Genomic DNA, 18,320 nt, shown 5'->3' on the forward strand with positions numbered 1-18,320 from the left:
AAGAAACATATCAAAAGGAATGATCAAGCCGTGTGCTTAAACCATGAAAGACTCGCCGCAGCCACATTCTTCCTCTGTAATCGTGAGTCAGTAAATCGAATCTATAGAGGATGCTGTAATTCTTGCAGGGGCCACTTACTGATGTTGGGGTTGCGGAAAATGAATCGTCTGCTCAGCTTGTCCTCTTGCCAGTCCATTTCGCTGCCGATAATACTGAACAAAGCCTTGCTGTCGATGAGGACCTTGACGCCGTCCTGCTCGACTACCTCATCGAACTTTCCCGGCTTCTCCACGTACTCCAGGTGATAGGCGAGACCCGAGCAGCCACGGTTCTTGACACCGACTCGAATATACTTGGGCTCCGGCTGTGCCATCAACTTGCGAAGCTGCTCGATGGCCAATGTGGACAATTTCATGGCGGCCTTTCTTGGCCGGAGCGGCCGACGGGGTTTCGGGGAAGTCTTGGAGGCGGGCGGAGAAGCGGAAGTCGGCTTGGATTTTTGCGCCTCGCCTTCCCGTAGGCTCACATTGGACAATGTGCCTTGTGATGTGTTGCGGTATGATTTCATGTCGGAAGGGAATTCAGCTGAAATGGAAGTGTCGGCGCCGCCGGTGCTTCGAGGAGGCGGGAATGAGGAGGGGAGCGAGTGAGGACGGTAGGCAGTTGCGGTTTGCATATCCCGCTTGGAGGCTAGGTAAGCGTTTCCATATGAGGAGAAAGTACGCAGACGTCCTGCCGAGGGCTTTACCCATCGGAGGAGTGTGGCGGATGATGTCACTGGACGTTGCATGGTGGTAGAGAAGCTCATAGTCGAGGGGCAATCAATGTAAAATGGGAGTGAACCTCGACGAAATTGCTATTGGATCATAGGATGTTGTGTGAGAAAAATGGTGGAATGGAGGATTGAGTAATAAAGTTGAGAAGAATCTCTGACTGTTTTGAGGATTCCCCCATGGCAAGTGGATTACATAAGATCGTTGCATGACGCAAACCCAGCCAATCAGCGTCGAGTGGTTTCTACACAACAGCAGTGCAGCAGTGGCGCCATTGCTCGAGTTTCAGTTGATTTGCTAATTATAGACTAATCAGGAGAAGAGGCTGACTTAGGAGCCGAGCTGATTCGTCTTTGCCCTATTTAATCCAGCTACCAAGGTAGAATGACAAGTTCCAACTGCGATCTGCTTTGGATTTCCAATGTTGTCATCCAATGCGTTTTTCGGAAGCTGAGTCATCCCACACCGCGGAGCATTCCGTTCCTCGGAGAGACATGGCTCTCTCATGAAGATGCCACCCACACCTCTAAATGTAGCTGAGTAGCGGGGAAAAGGATCAAGATGTAAAGTTTATGAACTGTATAGATCCACTAGGTTAATTCACGAATATACTGGAATTTGTTCATTTTCTCCCAATGCGTAAACACATTGCCAAGTGTAGAGGACATGTGGCTGGATCGGCTGACAAAGTGGCTGGTGTCCCTTTTTATGAACCTCGAAGCAATTGGAATCAACTCGACTTTATATTAACCTTACTCTTTTGGTTCTCGAGGTCCAATGCTGGCGACCTAACGTTGCAGATCATCCTGTCTAATATCATGGACGCCTCACCCCTTACCCAGCAGAGTAGACCCGAGTCCTTTAAACCTAAGATTGTCCAGCTCTATGAGAATCTCTTCAAAGTACGGGTATGAACATCGCTTTATGAAATATTGCTAACAATACTCCTAATAGGTAGCAGATGATGCAGACCCCTCGGAGGGCTTTTGGAGAGAATTTTTCTTGCTGCCTCCAGACCGGAAACAACTACATGCTATCCTAGACCATTTGAGCCCAGACGATACTATTGGTCTACAGGTAAGCCATGATACAAAAAGCGCCCAAGACAATAATCAAATAGCTGATACAACCCCTAGATTCAAACTCGGCGTTTCTTTGTCCGTGCCACTCGCGAGGCAGCAGCTGGGGTTGCCCCGTCGGATTCTTATGCATTAGATGTAAGAACCCCGTGATCAATATCCGGCACATATTGTCTAACCTTGTTTCACAGACCTTGACTGTTTTCTTGACGAGCATTTTGAGCAAGAAATACACAAACCCAAGTTCGGATGTCATCACTGTTCTTGCAGGACTCGACGAAGTGGACCATGTCATTTCCGAGTTCGTGGCCGTTTTGGACAGAATCATTCGCAATGGCAGTAGCTGTAAGTCATTGCTTGTTCTGCTCTTAACCGAGATCATATCAGTTGATCCTAATTTTTCCAGTCGATGTGCGGCTCAAAGCTATCAAGACGGCCATTGCCATGACTAGTGGAGCATACAAAACTAGCCTGGTCTCCTATCTTACACACAGGGACCTTTTCCCGTCGCTCATGAAGGTTTGAGTTACTCATATTGTTTATATATGAAAATAACTGACAGTCGCTAATAGTATGTTTCTGATTCTGATACCCCGCTGCAAGTGTTCGATCCATTCCTCCTTCTGGGGCTATTGGCCAACTACAACAAGTTTGAATTCCAAAACCCCTACCAGCTTCGGCTTGATGATTTTGTGAACGAGTCAAGCATTGAAAAAGTTGCCAAGGGTGTCGGTCTGGCCTGTAATCGCCTGCGGAATGGCTATATTGCTGTCCAGGATGATATTCCAGAGGGCTGGAGCTTCACCAACACGTTAATCTTTTTTGGACTACGAGCGCTCGCACCGGGCGCCAGGGATAGAGCGAACCCACCTTCGGCGGAAGAAGCGAAGGCCATGTTCGCTGATCTGTAAGTTCTCTGCACGGAGAATCTTGATTCGAAACTTACAATCCTGGCAGTCCGGCACATGAAGCCGCAATTCTAATGGCCACGTACGACTTCACAAACGCCAATAAGCTCTTTGGTTATCATTTGGTTCATCTGGGACCAGAAACCAGCGATGGAGAAGCCCCTTTTTCGAGCTTCCTATCATTGTCCTCCTATCTTCTTCAACATGCATATCGATCCCCGCGGGTCGGGCACTATGCCGAACTAAACCTATTCACACTTCGCATTCTGGTCGAAGACCCGATCATCTGCAAGCAAATTTGCAGCGAGGAAGTCAAGCGAAAGGTACGCATCTGTCGACAGAAACAGCCCTATCTCCCTCTAGTCAGCGGAGAGCGGGTCCTCGCAACCGTCATATTTGATATTGCCATCGATACTATTACGCATAACCTTCGCCGGCGCCTCGACGTCAACATTTACAGGTACGAAACAACCATCCACTGTATCCATTAGCCATTCCTAACAAGCCTCCCAGCCACACAATCGCAATCACTCTCCGCCTCCTAACCTACCTCTCAAAGAACAAGATCCGCCTCGCCTACCACTGGTCCGAGCTCTGGCGGACTCTGCTCTCCCTCATGCGCTTCCTAACAACCTACGCCTCCGATTTAACCAGCAGCCCCAAAATCCAAACCCTCACAACCTCCCTCGCAGACCTAATCGCGTTCTGCGTCTCAGGCGGCGACACCTTCCTCCCAGACCCAGCCTCCTACGATGACCTCTTCTATAAGCTTGTCGAGACAGGCCCCATTATCTCCAAATTCCGCGATGCATACTCACTGTCCCGCTCCAATACCGCAATCGCAGCCGATGCAATCTCTCAACCCAACGAGCTGCATTCAGCAGCCATCGACACCCTCCTCTCAGTATCTACGCATTTCTACACCCTGCTCTTCCATTCGGAGGGTGCAGACTCCGCTGCTGTTGCTGCTGCTGCGGCGGCGGCGGCGGCGGCTGCCAGTCCCAAAGGCGATGAGCCTGTGCCGGTGGCGTTGCCGTCGATCAGGAAGAAGAATCTCTCCCCGCGTGAGGTCCACCGTATAATTAAGCAGGGCTATGATACGCTGAGTATCCAGCCGCCTGAGGGTTTGAATGCTTGGGTTAAGTGGCGTGAGGCGGAGTGGAAGAGTGAATTGAAGCGTGCGGCGCGGTGGGCTGTTGATGATGCAAGGCAACTGGTTGCTTAGATATCAGATTAGATTGTTGGATTGTTCATTTCCTTCTCCTTCTAATTTTGTGGATCTTGGATGTTGATCTGAATTCAAGAGTTTTGTCGGTGATAGATCACTAGGTAGTGGTATCATTGAGTTTTCTATTAAGAAATCCAGTTGAAAATTCATATTTTCTCTTATCTCAGCATCGACTCATTATTGCCTTGCTTCTGTAATAACTACCGAGTAGTAGCATCAAGATGTCAGGGTTTGATCTCACAACTACTAGTACAGATCGTAACTCCAATCTCATGAGAACCTACGTCTTCTTGGAGATTAAGATATAGCTAAGCAAAGTCTCTTGTATTCCAGGTCTATTCAGGCCCGCGCTTCTTCGAAAATCTTAAAAAAAAAAACAAGCTGCTGCTGGAAGGGTGGCCACCCTCACCCCAACGCATACAACACAGAAAAGGGGCAGAAGCCCCTTTCCTCCCCCAAGAGAAGCTTCTTCTCGCACTCAGTGAGTGCTCTCCGCCGGCTGGTAGCTGGTAGCGAAGTACTTCTCGGAGTTCTTGCTCAACCACATGGACAGCTTCGAGATCTCCTCTCGCAGGCGATTCGTAGCCTGCATGTCCATGTTGGTCTGAGCAATCAACTCAGGCATAGTGCCTACACACGCAACGGTTAGTACGATTCCCAACTCTCACAGTTGAAGCAGAAGTAAGGTGAGTACATACTGAACAAGCGGATCAGGTGCTCCGCCCCGTATACATCGATGGGGCCCTTATCGGCCAGTTCCCCGGTAGCGGCCTCGAACTTCTTACGCAGGCCACGGTACTGGGGGCGCTCGTGGCGGTAGAGAAGAATCTTATCCAGACACTTGTCGAAGTACTCCTGGATCCCGGCGACCACTTCCTCCAGCACGTCCTCGTCTGCCGACGAGCCCGACCGCTTTGGGAGCTCTTCCTCGTGCCAGTCTTGCAGGATCTGGCGGACTGGGTACTTCGCCGGCAAAGAGACGACGCACTGGTTCTTGGTTACCTGCTCCCAGTCATCGACAAGTAGGGACTTCAAATTGTCTGGCATGACGATGCGCACAGAGGGGCGGATATTGAAGCTCTCCTCCTGAAGATTGTTAGTATGGGATCATAAATAATACGGTCCTTTTGTATTTTATTTTCTTGGGTTTGGTTCCATTGCACCCGATTTGATGTGTTAATTGCATACCTTTTCGATTTCACTATCACGGGCTCGCTTGGTGCCACGGCTGGGCACGGAGCCGCGCTCCTCGCTGTCCCGCACAGAGTCACGGTCGGAACCCGCACGCTTCTTAGCAGTGATCTTGGTGTTCTTTAGACGGAATGAAGCTTCAGCTTCCCGACGCAGATTGCTGGCCAATTCGCGGTTGTCTTCGGTGTGCTTGCGAAGACGGTCCTCCAGGACCCAGTCATCCCAGCTGTTCCAATGTTAGAATGTTCCACGAAATCGAATGATGGATATATTCTTTTCTGAAACATGTGCGGCAGAAAACAAGACGCAATTCTGCATAACAGAGAGTGTGCATAGCTCAAAGTCGAGTTCAAGTCTTCCGTATTGGCCCGGACAAACTTTCCAAGGTTTTGGAGGGGAACGATCTTGACACCGCCAGGACGTAGATAAACAGGGGAAGAAATGAAACAAGCCAGACTTACGTATTCTTCCAGCCCTTGTAGTGGACTTGATATTCAAAGGGGCTCTTTTTGTCAGTGGAGTCCTTGTGGCGAACATCCAGGATCTTGGCATCGTAAAGGATCTCATGGTGGAAGCAAAGGACCTTCTCGTCTTTGCTATACATAGAAATAGGAGCCATTTTGTCAGAGAAAGGTAGAAGACGTGCTTGTCGAAGCTTGTATGACAGATTGTAGACCTTTGAGCTCAAAGGTGTAGAGATGTCAAGATGATTCCTGTCTCGCAGGGAAAGGTATGATACAGGCGGTAACAGCCACGATCAGAAAATCCTTGGAAGCCTTCAGAGACTTCAATTGGAACACCGCAGCTAGATGCAGACTTGAGCAAAGACAGGAAGAAAGGAAGATGCACAAATGGCAGTACAAGTTGTTCTTGACAGCAAATCCGATTCAGCAAAGTAGAAGAAGGTGTAAGAAGGAACAAGAATAGATCAGACTCGAGACCAGCTCAGGAATAGTAGAGAGAGTCAAGATTTTAGGAAGAGAGAATGGGGTTGAGGCAAGTTGATGTAGATGTAGACGAGGTAGACGAAGTAGAGTGGAAGAAGAAGAAGGAAAACAAGCGAAGAGGAGTGGCCCCTTGGAAGAAATTAAGCGCGGCAGCTTATTGTCACCTTGACATTGACAACGATTCGTCTATTCGTCTGTTTATTCCACTATTCCATAACAATAGGAATAGATTTCCATTCTTCTATTCATTTTCATATTCTTTTGTTCACGTGAATATTTTCAACTTCCGGTTCGCGTCAAACGGGAGACAAAACTACACCACAGTTGTGAGAAGAAGAGAACACTATACTCTGCATATTGTGTGTACTACACTATACACATTCATCATGCCTCCCTCTGAGGAGTCCATCCTGAGCAATTTCCTGCTCTCTCCAGCCCCGCTACCAACAGTCATCTCGCTGCAAAAGTTCACAGAGCTCTTCCCAAAGCGCTTGAGATCCCATCCACACATCAGGACTTTGTATCGGGAGCTGCAACAGGTCCGAGAACAGGACATGGATCGAGTCAATGAAAACATCGACAACGAGATCAAGCAAGGTGAAACGCAAAGAGCGGAGCTCCGAAAAGCCATTCTAGCCACTGGAGTCGAAGCCTCAAGTTCCGAAGAGCGTGAAATGGACATGGATGTTCATCTGTTTGGCCAACCACCTACTGCTGTACCGGGAAATTATCACTCAGTAGCTAGTCTCCTGGCTGAAATGGAGACGGCCAGCGCTAATGTCGAGCGTGAAATTGCTGGGATCGATCAAGAGGCTGCAAAGATTTTAGCTCAGCTCAATACGACTGTTGGTGATATGAGCGATCTCCGTTACGGCAAATTACAGGGTCCTAGGACTGCCGAAGATATATCTGGGGAGGCTATTAAGGGCCTGCAGAACCTTGAGGATGTTTGCTATAAGAATAGCGCTTCTTGAGAGGTATGCTTCTGCTCATTATGCATTGTGTATTGTGCCCATTTGTTATTTGAATACCCCTGAACTGTTGGTATGGTCTCAATGTCAATAAAAATACCTCGACTAATATAAATCATATACAGATACAATGCAAAATACCACGGGCGCTTTCCTGTCTGAATCCTAATTCCGAGAGTTGTCTGGCAGTTCATACAGGTATCAAGCTCTATGTTTGCTGAACGCTTCCTGTATTTCACCACTTTCTGCCTCCAGAGCTATGTTATAGGGTCGAGCTAATTGCGCTTCGTGGCAATCACACGAAAATTGTTCTCTTGAAAGGCCATCTATTACATTCCACTCTTATTTACATGTCGAAATCTTGGCCATGGCCTCGGAAGAATGCTTATATTACACTAAAGCTCCTGTCGATTAGTTTGGAGCCACACTTAAGCCCAAGATTTGTAGCAAAGCTACCTCATTGTTACTTCTACTACGATATAACTCTTGATTCCTGGACGGGCTTTAGACAAAGACTATGCGTTTACCTGATATGACATGAGAACAAACACAATGGTCTAGTTATTGATGTACTCAAGTCATGTACGTACTCTTATCCCAAGCATCAGTATTACAAATAATATATGTGATCATAGTTATATTCCGTGCTTGTAATCCCATAATTACCCATTTCTCGCGATAAGAAGTGGGGAAATCCCAAACGCGTGCCGCGTTCGCGTTTTCCTCCTTCAACTCCAATTGAAACATCAAGACTACATTATGCCCTCCATAAAGCTACAACCACGTTGCTCTGGCTCAGCAAAAAGGACTACGACTGCCTCAACACCGAATAATCCCCTTCCAGCACTCCTTCAAACACCCTCGGGCCTAGCCCTTCTCGAACTACAGGGCACAATCAATGTCCCCTCGGGGGACGAAGATGACATAGACTACTCTACCTCTACGGATAATCCAGCCTCCACCTTCGAAACTCCGATCGGAAAACTCATGTTCCCAGACTATTCGGTTCACAACCCAGATGACACAAAATGGATGAAGCGCGCTTACATGTATGTCGGTCGGTACCAGCGGATGACTGGCGAAGTCAAGAAGCTGCCGCGGCCGATTGCCGTGCTACAGAGACGACAGGCGGCGGAGAGCGAGGAACTGGAGGTTGTGGAGATTGTGCGGTATAAGATTTTCTTCAAGAGTCGGCCGGAGCCCGTGACAACTGTTTGATTGGGCTGATTTGGGGATTTTACTTTCGCCTTGGAATGAGATAAACTAGCGAGATGGGATCTGGAAATGGCATATGTTGTGTACAACACATACAGCCGCAGGACTTGGATGAAAGGGTTGCGACATGCACAGCCAGCCCAACTGACATGGCCTCGCGCTTTGCTACGGAGAACAGCGGCTTCTTTCTACAGCATTGACCTTGTGCAAAAACATCACTTCGGCTTCTGTGGGTATACAAGCCTGAACTTGAACCCCCCAAGGTTCACCAAAGAAGGACAAAGCTCTGGTAATGGATGACTTCAGCATTGCCTCATACGTTTATCTTAGATAGCCTCTCGATCCGGAGACGCGGGCTTGGAATGTGACACGTCTGGGCAGGGATTTCCTCGCCAGAATTCTATTTTTCTCCTCAACACCGACCCAGCTGTTTTCAAAATCACTCATAAATAACTTGTCCCCGCCTTACACCGGCTCAACGGCTGGCGTAGGGATGACATGTTTCTCGGTCCACACCTGCACCGATATTAGCGCAGCCACAATCAACAGCACCGATCATGACCGTCCCGGAAAATGAAGACATCTTTCCCGCCAAGATGGGCCCCGAATATGTCGGCTTCGATCACATCCATTGGTACGTCGGCAACCCCAAACAAGCTGCCACATACTGGATTACTCGCATGGGCTTCCGCCCCGTTGCATACCGCGGCCCAGAAAACGGCTCGCCCTACCTTGTGAGCTATGTTGTAGCCAACAGCGACGCTACTTTTGTTCTTACGGGGCCAGTTTGTGGCCCACCGAACCAAGACCCGGAAGACGGTATCTTGCGCCAGGCTTCGATTTATGAGCGGGCGATGCTGGCTGAGATCCATAAGCACTTGACCATACACGGCGACGGGGTGAAGGATGTCGCATTCCGGATCGCAGGAGATATACAAGCTGTATGGAACCGGGCTATAGGGAACGGTGCTCGCGCTATCACTGAGCCGCGGACGTTTTCTGTCGAGGGGCATGGATCGATCGTCTCTGCGACTGTTGGGACGTACGGGGATACCGTACATACTCTGGTGAATCGGGAGAGGTATTCGGCAGGTGCTCCCTTCTTGCCTGGGTATCGATTGCTCGATAGCGAAGATCCGATCACACAGCTTTTGCCACCCATCAACCTTCTTGAGATTGACCACTGTGTCGGGAATCAGTCGTGGGGAGGAGTGGACAGCATTGTCCAATAGTGAGTAGAATTAATGTGGTTCTTGTTTGACTGTCGCTAACCAGCTTTAGTTATGAGGAATGCCTCGACTTCCATCGCTACTGGACCGTCGACGATAAAGACATGTGCAGCGAGTACTCAGCGATGCGATCAATTGTCATCGCTTCACCAAACGAAACCATCAAGATGCCTATGAACGAGCCCGCAACCGGCAAGAAGAAATCACAGATTGAAGAGTACGCAACTTGTCCCTGTTTTTTTTTCTTTCTTCTTTCTCGTCTGCCCTACGCCACCCACATACCAGCACTTCTAACATTCGCAGATTCGTCGACTACTACCACGGCGCCGGAGTCCAACACATAGCCTTCCGCACGCACGACATCGTCGCTGCCGTAACTAGTCTCCAAGCGCGCGGTGTCCAGTTCCTCAGTGTACCAGCTACATACTACGCGGATTTGCGGAAGCGCCTGACACAAGTGTCCTGGACGCTTGGGGCCGATGTAGACGTACTCGAGCAGCTGAATATCTTGGTTGATTTCGACGAGCGCGGGTACCTGCTTCAGATCTTCTCCAAGCATGTCGGGGATAGGCCGACGGTGTTCATAGAGGTCATACAACGGAATTCCTTTGATGGGTTTGGGGCTGGGAATTTCAAGAGTTTGTTCGAGGCCTTTGAAAGGGAACAGGCTTTGCGTGGGAATCTGTGACCAGTGCCCAGCGAATGTTTGATACGATGGACCATGTCATATCCAATCTAGGACTCTAGTCAATCTTCCGGGTATTATAAAGTGAAGCTAATAAGTTCCTCGGTCGATGCCCTATGCCTCTAGTGCGCCATATAGTAAGCCATACAGATGTCTTGCGTAGTTTGTTCCACAGCATGGCAATGGTGTACAAATAATATACCGAGGCCCCTCAATATCCATCCGATACGCATATACAAATACAATCCCATCATCCTTCAATATCCAATTCCGCACACCAAATACCCGAGCGGAAATTGCGCGCTCTCCAACCAAGAATATTCCGCCCTATTTCCCCAGCAAAGAAACTCTCAATTGAAGAGAGAGACATCTAGAATATACAGAAGATACAAAACAATCAAAAACAATACCAACCTAGTCAAAAATAGCGGAAATAATTAACAAACCATGAATCAACGGATCTACTCCGGCTCCTCCCCACAACCCGACGGAAGTATCAGAAACAATGACATATATGAACCCATCGTAACCCCGCCATATAAACCCGTATAAATTCATATTAATTCCCCCAGAATCTGAAATCCATGTCCATTTCCCGACTCCTCACCTCCCACACCCTCAAAAAAACAATGGCCCCTATCGAGCGAATCACCCTCTTCAAGATCCCCAACGAGGCGGATCGCGACCGCGTGCTGGAGCAGTACAAGGTCCTCGCGAAGACCGCTACAAAGGTGAGTGCATCTTGTTCTTTTCTACATTGTCTGCGCTGTTTGGCTACATGTACTATGCTGTACTATGCTTGCTGTACCACGTAGTCGTCATTCGGGAGATTCGGAATGAAACGCAATTGAACGGTTATTAACGGGTGTTTTCTTTTTCTGTTTGTAGGACGGCAAACCCTACATCCTCGCTGCTGCTGTTGGCGCTTCGATCCCTGATCCTCGTAATAAGGGGTACAACTTGTCTGTCAAGACGACTTTTGCTTCGATGGAGGATATGAAGTATTATGATACCGAGTGTGAGGCGCACAAGGCTCTCAAGGCTTGTGCGGCGCCTGTCAAGGAGGATGTGTTGACGAGTTACTATGAGAATATTCTGTAATGGAGTCAGAATCGAGAGATGGATTTGTGCATGTTCGATCTTCGTATAAAGAGAGTATAGAGCTAAGGTAGAGAGCTGGCCACATGCGGAAGCTAGATAATAGGATGAACAAAGTCCATTGATGATGTACATGCATACGTCTAGTACGCCCTGCCCGAGGATCGGAGATAGACATACACACTAGAGCAAATATAATTCAACACAAGGTAGCGAAACACCGATGCCTTCCAAAAATGGCATGCTGAGAGCTTGGAGAAAAGAGTCGTAAAGGGGCAAATCATGATGTCGGCTCAAAACGGAGAAAAGCAGGTACAGGGAGCAAATCAGGACAAAAGTAATTGACCCGGCCCATAAGCATGGTGCAAATGCGCAGGATAGGACGTGATCGCAGATCCTCGCTACCACATCTGCGCATTCCAAATATACAGAACCGAATATTGCTATCCGGGTGGAGTACTAATAGAAGCAACGTTGTGACAATCAGTCGAGGGCACGACGCAGGTCGCTCCATTTCTGGCGGAGATTCTCGTGATTTTCGGAAATCTGTTTGAGCTCGTCAGTCTCGGCATCTCACGCTGAATGATAAAATATCTTACCTCTGCCCACTTCATTTTCGTGGCAACCAACTCCTTCTCCATATCGGACATTGATTCTTCCATCGCACGGTTCTCGTTTTGCACCTCGATGTTCCGCTTCATGATCCGCTCCATTTCTGCGCGGAGCTTCTCCTCCACTTCAGCCGGCTGCTTGTCGACCACGTTCTTAAGTTGGCCGACCTGGAGTTCCAGCGCATCCTTGAGGTCGCGCAGCTCCTCATTCTCGACCTTCACGTGCACCAGCTCGGAAGCCAATTGCACATGCTCCTTGTCTGATGCTTCGGCACGTTCCTCGAGAAGTCGGACACGTGCGCCCTGCGTGATCACGGTGTGCCGCAAGTGCTCCAGCTCGACTTCACGCTCTTTCTCGGTTTTGGTCTTTTCCTCCCATTCGGCGGTGTACGCGGTGAGCATCTCGGACGTGAGAGGAATGGCGCAAGCGTCCTGTACCATGATGTCGGATCGGTAAATCTCTTTATCAGAGGCACCAGAGCTTCCGAAGAAGCCCGACTCTAGGATTGACGAGGTGGATGGCTGCTTGTCAATGTAGGCATCGAACAAACGCTCTTTCAAGAAAGTAGTGAGCATACTCATATCTTTCATTTCAAGCAGCGCGTCTGCGTTTCGTCGCATGATCGCAACGCCGAATTTGAGGATGGTGGTTTCTAGTCCCTCTTCGAATATCAGGTCGTAGATACGAAGGACCAGTTGCAGCGGGAAACGGTAGGCGAACAGCGTCAAGAACCACTGGGTGGCGTACAGCTGAGGAGGAACTCCACGGCGCCGGAGATGGCAGTAGAGAGCAGGTTCTAGGTCTTCTAGCAGTCGCTCGAATTGGTATAGGCTACGGTGAAGCCCAGGCATATCCTGAATGAACATATCTCGCAGAGAGTACTTGTTCATCAGCTTGACCATCATGGCGAAAGCATCGACTTCGTCCATCTGTGTAAAACGTCAGCCCATAAGCTCAGTCAACCTAATTGAGGGTATACTCACGTTGAATAACAATGGCATGACAATAAAATTCATGCCTTGCGCGTATCCAACTCCCGGATCATACAGGGCGTATGCCTTGCACAGCCCAAAGAGGCCTTCTTGGCTGCCTTGGGAAACAAAGTATTTCGCGTAGCTAGTACGAGCTCCCAGGTCTCGCCTTATGGTCTTCTCCAATTTCTGCAGCGCAACGGCGTCTATCTTTGCTTTCTTAAGACGGTCGGCGTCATTGGAGGTATGTTCCTTGCACAATTTATCTGTTTCTCCTTCGTTAGGCGGGCTAGGGGCAGCGCTGCTGGACCGTGAGCCGGAACCCGAGGGGTGGGAGCGGACTGAAGAGCGTGATGACGAACTTTCAGTGCCATTTATTGTTCGTCCATCTTTGTCTTGTGCTGTGCCACGCGCCACGAGGTCTCGATAGATATCCTCCATATCGCCAGTATGGCAATCTGCCAAAATTTGCCAAATCACTCCTCGGATCGTCTGCGGGATACCTCGTTTAATGGCGGCATTCAGTTCCTCTGAGCTTGCCAAGGCCTTGGGCCCGTTGTTCACAAGGTGCTGCCACATCTCCCAGTCCACGGGGATGGAAGCATCAGCCACAGAGCCCGTTCTCCCAGGACCGACCGTCCTCGAAGGTGAAACGACTCCTGACGCTACCAAAATGCCATCCTCTCCTTCCTCTGGGATGATAGGGGGGCTAGCTCCAGACTGGCTAACGCTGGCTTGGCCCGATTGCACGCTCGTCTGATCGACCTCTGGCGCATGGCTCTCCTCGCGTAGGCGTAGCATCTTGAATTGATCCTTCAGGCTATTGCGTCTCGGCTTCTTTGAGCCGATACTGGAGACGTCGTCGCCATCACGAGCGAGATGGTCTAGGTTGCTGCTGAGGGTCGATACGGAGGTGGCAGTGTTTCGTCGGCTGGCAGAGGGGGGTGGGGATTTGATGTCCTTAGCATTAGTCGCGGTTGAGCTTCGAGTGAACCACGCAAAGGGGCCACTAGGCTTCCGAGGATGGGCTGGCTGGGGAATAGGCGGATTCTTGTTCACTGGAGGAGCCGCCCATGGGACTGAGGGCAGGCCACCCGACAGACCCATCAGGCCTGCACTTGCCGGAGGAGCGGGATCGTTCTTAGGAGGCAACGGAGGCGGTTCTGTTTGGTCCCCTGGGCGCTGTGCCTTGTGTGTCGACTCGTCTTCCTTGCTGTTCATCAGGTTCACTTCGTCGAGCGATGATGATGTTGATAAACGGCGGGACGTGAGTAGAGGCGACTTCTGCAGTGGGCTCTGATCGTGATCTTCTCCGTTCTTCTCGACCTCTGTCTGCGTAACCTCGGACCCTTGTTCCGGCTTATCACCCCGGGTGGGCTCATCGGTCGCTGTGTTCACCCCGTGGTTGGTGTCGAGATTATTCTCATCGCTAGTACCCGTTCCTTCATCTTGCCCCTTCCCCATATTCTTATTGTTCTTATCATTCTGTCCATCCAGCCCCTCGCCATCCCTGATTTGCTCCTCGGCGGTCTCGCTCTTCTGCTCGGCCTGCGATTCAGAAGGTGACGGAGGTTTCTCCGTCAATTCCGGAGACATATGTGAGCCAATTGCCGGACTATCGGTCAACGATCGGGTGGAAGTGGACTTGGGGATGATGACGTTGAGGTTGTTGTTCTCCTGGATTGAGACGGTTTCAAGGGCGTCGTCAAAAGACTCCTATTCGAAGGGCGATAAGCTCGTGTCAAGACAAGCTGGGGTTTTGGAGAGATCTGAATCTGAACCACTTACCCCTTCGTATTCGGGACTTTGTTTAGGTGTCGACATATCGGCCATAGCTGTTTAGATGACCTCACAACAATCAGAAAATAGAACACCCCATAGGATCGCAAGAGAGCAGACGCTCGGAAGAGCTAAAAGACAAAAATCGCAAGTGGAATTCGCGAAAAAGGAAAAAGATGGAACGAGGAAGGAGTTGAAGGGGTTTGGTGAGTTTCAAGTGATCGATTCGACCGACCAGGTACACTCGTCGCTGATTGGTGCCCCAACGAGTCACCATCTCCACATTCAAATAGCTGTATATCCCATTGTGATTTCGTATTGTTAGACACTCGACGTCTGCTATATGCAGCAAACACTGCTTAACGGATACAATTGGCGACTTAGGTCTGTGTTCTACTTGTACTTGCATGGCATGTTTGTCAGGTCAAATTCAATCTGATATGGCATACCAGCAGTTAGAGACTACCGTACAAGGGTGGCCGGTCTTCCCTGTAGATCCCCGTCTAATTTTCTCTGGCCAAGACAACTGTACATAGAAATAGTGACACACATATCTGGTCGATACGATCTGCATGATTGTCAGTCATGTGACTCCACATATCGTTGATCGTTTGTTTGCTTGTTTGTTTGTTTGTTTGCACTGTTTGCAGAAGTGGCCTCTCATTCTCAATTTAGTTACATCTACCTCTGCAATTGTACATATAAGGATCCTTTAAAAAGTTGTACAAAAGACATCAAAAAAGATAGATATAATATTAATGCTATAATCATTGGTTGCACCATTGCAGAGAAGGCGGCGGTGAGGTAGTAGGCTGAGATCACATGACTTGCAAGGTGACCACGGGAGCATTAGTTGACCTCGTAGAACCAAACGCGAGATGATGATGATGACGATGATGTTATTATTCTCACCGGAATAAAAGAAAGGATTAAAAAATTGAAAGGCTGTAGTCTTATGATGAGTACTGGCGACGCCTTTATCAGTATTTCGAGCTATTTGCCCACCGCCGTGTCAATAAGGACGCCCACAAACAGATGCGACGAGTATGATCATACCTTCTGTATAGAGGAGATAAGGCTAATGATAGCATAGTTTCTAGAGGGTCCCTTTCCGGTCGAGCGCAAGATCCCCCGACGAACGAAGGATAAGAATACTCTAGATATAGATGTCTTCTGTATGCTCTACCGGCACCACTAGGTCCATTCGAGGTTTTTTCGTAATGGAAGTATGGTTGTCCAGTTCGCTACAGTATAGCTATAGTCTGCTTTTACTGGAAGTCGCCCCGGTATCTTACTTCTATAAGAAACCCCCTCACCCAACCACTCATTCCTTAGTAAACGCAAACGGGCTTAAACCTTTGCAAGTGATCTTCCGAAGTGTATATCGTTAGAAGACCTTCTGGACTCGGTCTACTATTGTGATATTGAACTTTTTTACCTGAAAGACCCTTAAAGTAAACGTGATGTTCTCTATGCTATCATAGAGTTTCGCAATCTTAAAGGTCGATCGGAGGGTGCTGATAGGTAAGAGGACTCCTAGCCCGCAAACTCATATGCTACGAATTTGATACTTACCCCTGTAAGTATAAAGAAACTCTATACACAAATAGTCCTGATGCATCATTAGTGGCCTCAGGTAGTATATATTTAGGGTGAACGTTAAGAAAATCCTGAAGAGGGGACTGCAACGGGGGCAGCAGGGGCACCGACAGCCCTGCCTGCGAAACACGGTGGGAGCAAATTCGTTCACTGAGAGTAGCAGGGTGTTAGAGAGAGGAGAACACCATGGGCATCAGAGGAGAAGAAGGTGGAAGATCTGCTTCAGGGTGCTTTTATACCACATGGCCGCTTGGTCTTGCAAAGAAGGAAAGAAGAAACAAATTCAAAGTGGAAAGCAGCCTATTGATATAGCTGACCTTTTGCAAACATTGTAAGCCTCGAAACATCTCGCTTAGCTATTTAGCAAACAATCCATCAAGTGGCATAATCTATGAAGTAAAACAACTATGAATTAAACAATGCAGACAGCAGATAGTCGCCGATCCGTAGAGTCATAGACCAGAAAATCATGCAGATAGCAACACGCTGGTACTACAATACCGGAAAAAAAGACAAATAAAAAGACACGACAGGGCCGCAGGCTTAGGTTACCTATTCATATATTTTCACAAGGTCTTCTCAAAATCAAGCCATCTTTCTCGTCGCAATGGATCCAGTTTCTTCACTTCTGAGAGCCAGCTCAGAATCTGGTCCCGATCCTCAGAAGACAAGCTGCCTTCGACCTTGGATGCGAGAAGGGTGCACTCAATTAATGCCTGGTAGATATATTTGCAGTCTTCAGCCCCATCCAACATCTCCTGGATCTCTTCGATCTCATTTCTAATGTACTCCAGCCGGTCGGACGAGCTCAAATTGGGGGCCATAGTTCGTTCAGCCATCGACGGGTCAAACACACTCATCAGATTTTGGTGATAAAACCAAAGTGACTGATCATAAGGATCAATGAATGCTTGATGAATGAGGGATAGTTCTAAAAACAAAAATCAGTATAAGATAGTCTCTGATAAGACAGGTTAGACCAACCATCGTCCAACATTCTTCTCCGATCGTCATCGCTGGCAGATTGCTCATCCAAAAGGGATTGGATAAGCTTTGTCCGGTAATGCCACGCGGAGAAGTTGGAAAGATTGGCTCCAATCATCTTCGTGGCATATTCAAATTCCTTCTGGGTCATGCTTGTTGCTTCCTCGGCAGTGCCAAGCTCCTTCAAAGTCTCAACCACGAAGCGTCGATAACCCCACCCGTGGAAATTCCGGCTATCGAGAGTCAACATCTTACCCACAAGGGCAAGTTCTTGCTGCCAGATTTCCCGGGCCTCGGGAAGGGGTAGTAGACGGCGAGCTTCATCCAACAGCCACAAACGATAATTCCAGATCCAGTAGCACTTGGGGAAGCTCCGGAGAAGGGGAATCAGGAAATGTAAATCATTTATAATTAGCTGTGTGATTGAATGGGTAGCAGTCTCATTATCCGAGCCCCCTGCTTGGGAGAACTGATACTGTAGTACCAGACGGCGGTAGTTCCAGGCTGTGTAGAATTCTGGATTGCTAGACAGCAGCTCCGAGATCTTGTTCAAGGTCTCGATTGTGTACTCATGCTCAGCCACCTGTCCTAGGTCAGACTCCATTTATAGGTGAGCTCTAAAAGGTGGCCAACCTTTTTGGATACAGAAATCTCGAGATCCTTGTATTTTTCTATCTTCTGCAGCTCTTGCTGTCGCGCCTCGGCGGACTTCTCAGCTGGTTTGTACCGCGGCACACCATGCTATCGCAATCGTCAGCCTCGGAACGGTACAGCATGCGGGAATTATCTCACACTGGGCATTTTCACTCTTTGTTTGACAATAAGAAATAAATAGAAGGTGTTTCCTTGTAGGTAGGTTGCTTTGTGTTGATCAGATGTGGCCAACTAGAATTATCTCATTGGTGCATCCATGGATGATGCGGTGGGTAAATTACGTAAGCTCCCCGGCATCTGCATAGCTTCACGTGATCATCACTCTTTCTACTTTGGGGACTTGTCTTTTGCTTCGTCGTCTTTCTCATCTTGCCGCTATGCCTTGAAAGAGAGGCC

At 48.7% G+C, this 18,320-nt stretch overlaps 9 protein-coding genes across 9 annotated transcripts; 5 read left to right on the plus strand and 4 right to left on the minus strand.

Annotated features, from left to right (window-relative positions):
- Positions 1-36: 36 nt before the first annotated feature.
- Positions 37-791, minus strand: isa1 (Fe-binding Fe/S cluster assembly protein ISA1; the record flags this gene model as incomplete). Its single annotated transcript, XM_039071413.1, has 2 exons — positions 37-74; positions 140-791. The coding sequence occupies 2 exons, from the start codon at positions 789-791 to the stop codon at positions 37-39; spliced, it is 690 nt and encodes a 229-aa protein (XP_038930450.1).
- An 801-nt stretch (positions 792-1,592) lies between these two features.
- LCP9604111_3788 (ARMH3 family protein) lies at positions 1,593-3,986 on the plus strand (the record flags this gene model as incomplete). The annotated part of the gene is made up of 8 exons (XM_039071414.1): positions 1,593-1,676; positions 1,729-1,851; positions 1,911-1,991; positions 2,045-2,198; positions 2,260-2,372; positions 2,426-2,760; positions 2,811-3,221; positions 3,275-3,986. The coding sequence occupies 8 exons, from the start codon at positions 1,593-1,595 to the stop codon at positions 3,984-3,986; spliced, it is 2,013 nt and encodes a 670-aa protein (XP_038930451.1).
- Positions 3,987-4,467: 481 nt separating this feature from the next.
- LCP9604111_3789 (uncharacterized protein) lies at positions 4,468-5,799 on the minus strand (the record flags this gene model as incomplete). The annotated part of the gene is made up of 4 exons (XM_039071415.1): positions 4,468-4,619; positions 4,688-5,075; positions 5,178-5,406; positions 5,642-5,799. 4 exons carry the CDS (start codon positions 5,797-5,799, stop codon positions 4,468-4,470), a joined length of 927 nt encoding a protein of 308 aa, XP_038930452.1.
- Positions 5,800-6,513: 714 nt separating this feature from the next.
- On the plus strand, positions 6,514-7,101 carry LCP9604111_3790 (Cnl2/NKP2 family protein; the record flags this gene model as incomplete). The annotated part of the gene is made up of 1 exon (XM_039071417.1): positions 6,514-7,101. The coding sequence occupies one exon, from the start codon at positions 6,514-6,516 to the stop codon at positions 7,099-7,101; it is 588 nt and encodes a 195-aa protein (XP_038930453.1).
- Positions 7,102-7,857: 756 nt separating this feature from the next.
- Positions 7,858-8,316, plus strand: LCP9604111_3791 (Ctf8 family protein; the record flags this gene model as incomplete). The annotated part of the gene is made up of 1 exon (XM_039071418.1): positions 7,858-8,316. One exon carries the CDS (start codon positions 7,858-7,860, stop codon positions 8,314-8,316), a length of 459 nt encoding a protein of 152 aa, XP_038930454.1.
- A 554-nt stretch (positions 8,317-8,870) lies between these two features.
- LCP9604111_3792 (4-hydroxyphenylpyruvate dioxygenase family protein) lies at positions 8,871-10,230 on the plus strand (the record flags this gene model as incomplete). The annotated part of the gene is made up of 3 exons (XM_039071419.1): positions 8,871-9,544; positions 9,595-9,759; positions 9,846-10,230. 3 exons carry the CDS (start codon positions 8,871-8,873, stop codon positions 10,228-10,230), a joined length of 1,224 nt encoding a protein of 407 aa, XP_038930455.1.
- A 626-nt stretch (positions 10,231-10,856) lies between these two features.
- On the plus strand, positions 10,857-11,328 carry LCP9604111_3793 (Dabb family protein; the record flags this gene model as incomplete). Its single annotated transcript, XM_039071420.1, has 2 exons — positions 10,857-10,958; positions 11,116-11,328. 2 exons carry the CDS (start codon positions 10,857-10,859, stop codon positions 11,326-11,328), a joined length of 315 nt encoding a protein of 104 aa, XP_038930456.1.
- Positions 11,329-11,808: 480 nt separating this feature from the next.
- LCP9604111_3794 (putative GTPase activating protein (Gyp5)) lies at positions 11,809-14,741 on the minus strand (the record flags this gene model as incomplete). The annotated part of the gene is made up of 4 exons (XM_039071421.1): positions 11,809-11,871; positions 11,925-12,866; positions 12,921-14,624; positions 14,697-14,741. The coding sequence occupies 4 exons, from the start codon at positions 14,739-14,741 to the stop codon at positions 11,809-11,811; spliced, it is 2,754 nt and encodes a 917-aa protein (XP_038930457.1).
- A 2,111-nt stretch (positions 14,742-16,852) lies between these two features.
- Positions 16,853-18,071, minus strand: LCP9604111_3795 (Rab geranylgeranyltransferase BET4; the record flags this gene model as incomplete). The annotated part of the gene is made up of 4 exons (XM_039071422.1): positions 16,853-17,217; positions 17,271-17,853; positions 17,904-18,011; positions 18,063-18,071. 4 exons carry the CDS (start codon positions 18,069-18,071, stop codon positions 16,853-16,855), a joined length of 1,065 nt encoding a protein of 354 aa, XP_038930458.1.
- Between the last annotated feature and the right edge of the window lie 249 nt (positions 18,072-18,320).

Source organism: Penicillium roqueforti, assembly GCF_015533775.1.
Source record: "Penicillium roqueforti strain LCP96 04111 chromosome Unknown scaffold_06, whole genome shotgun sequence".
In the NCBI taxonomy this organism is placed as follows: domain Eukaryota; kingdom Fungi; phylum Ascomycota; class Eurotiomycetes; order Eurotiales; family Aspergillaceae; genus Penicillium; species Penicillium roqueforti.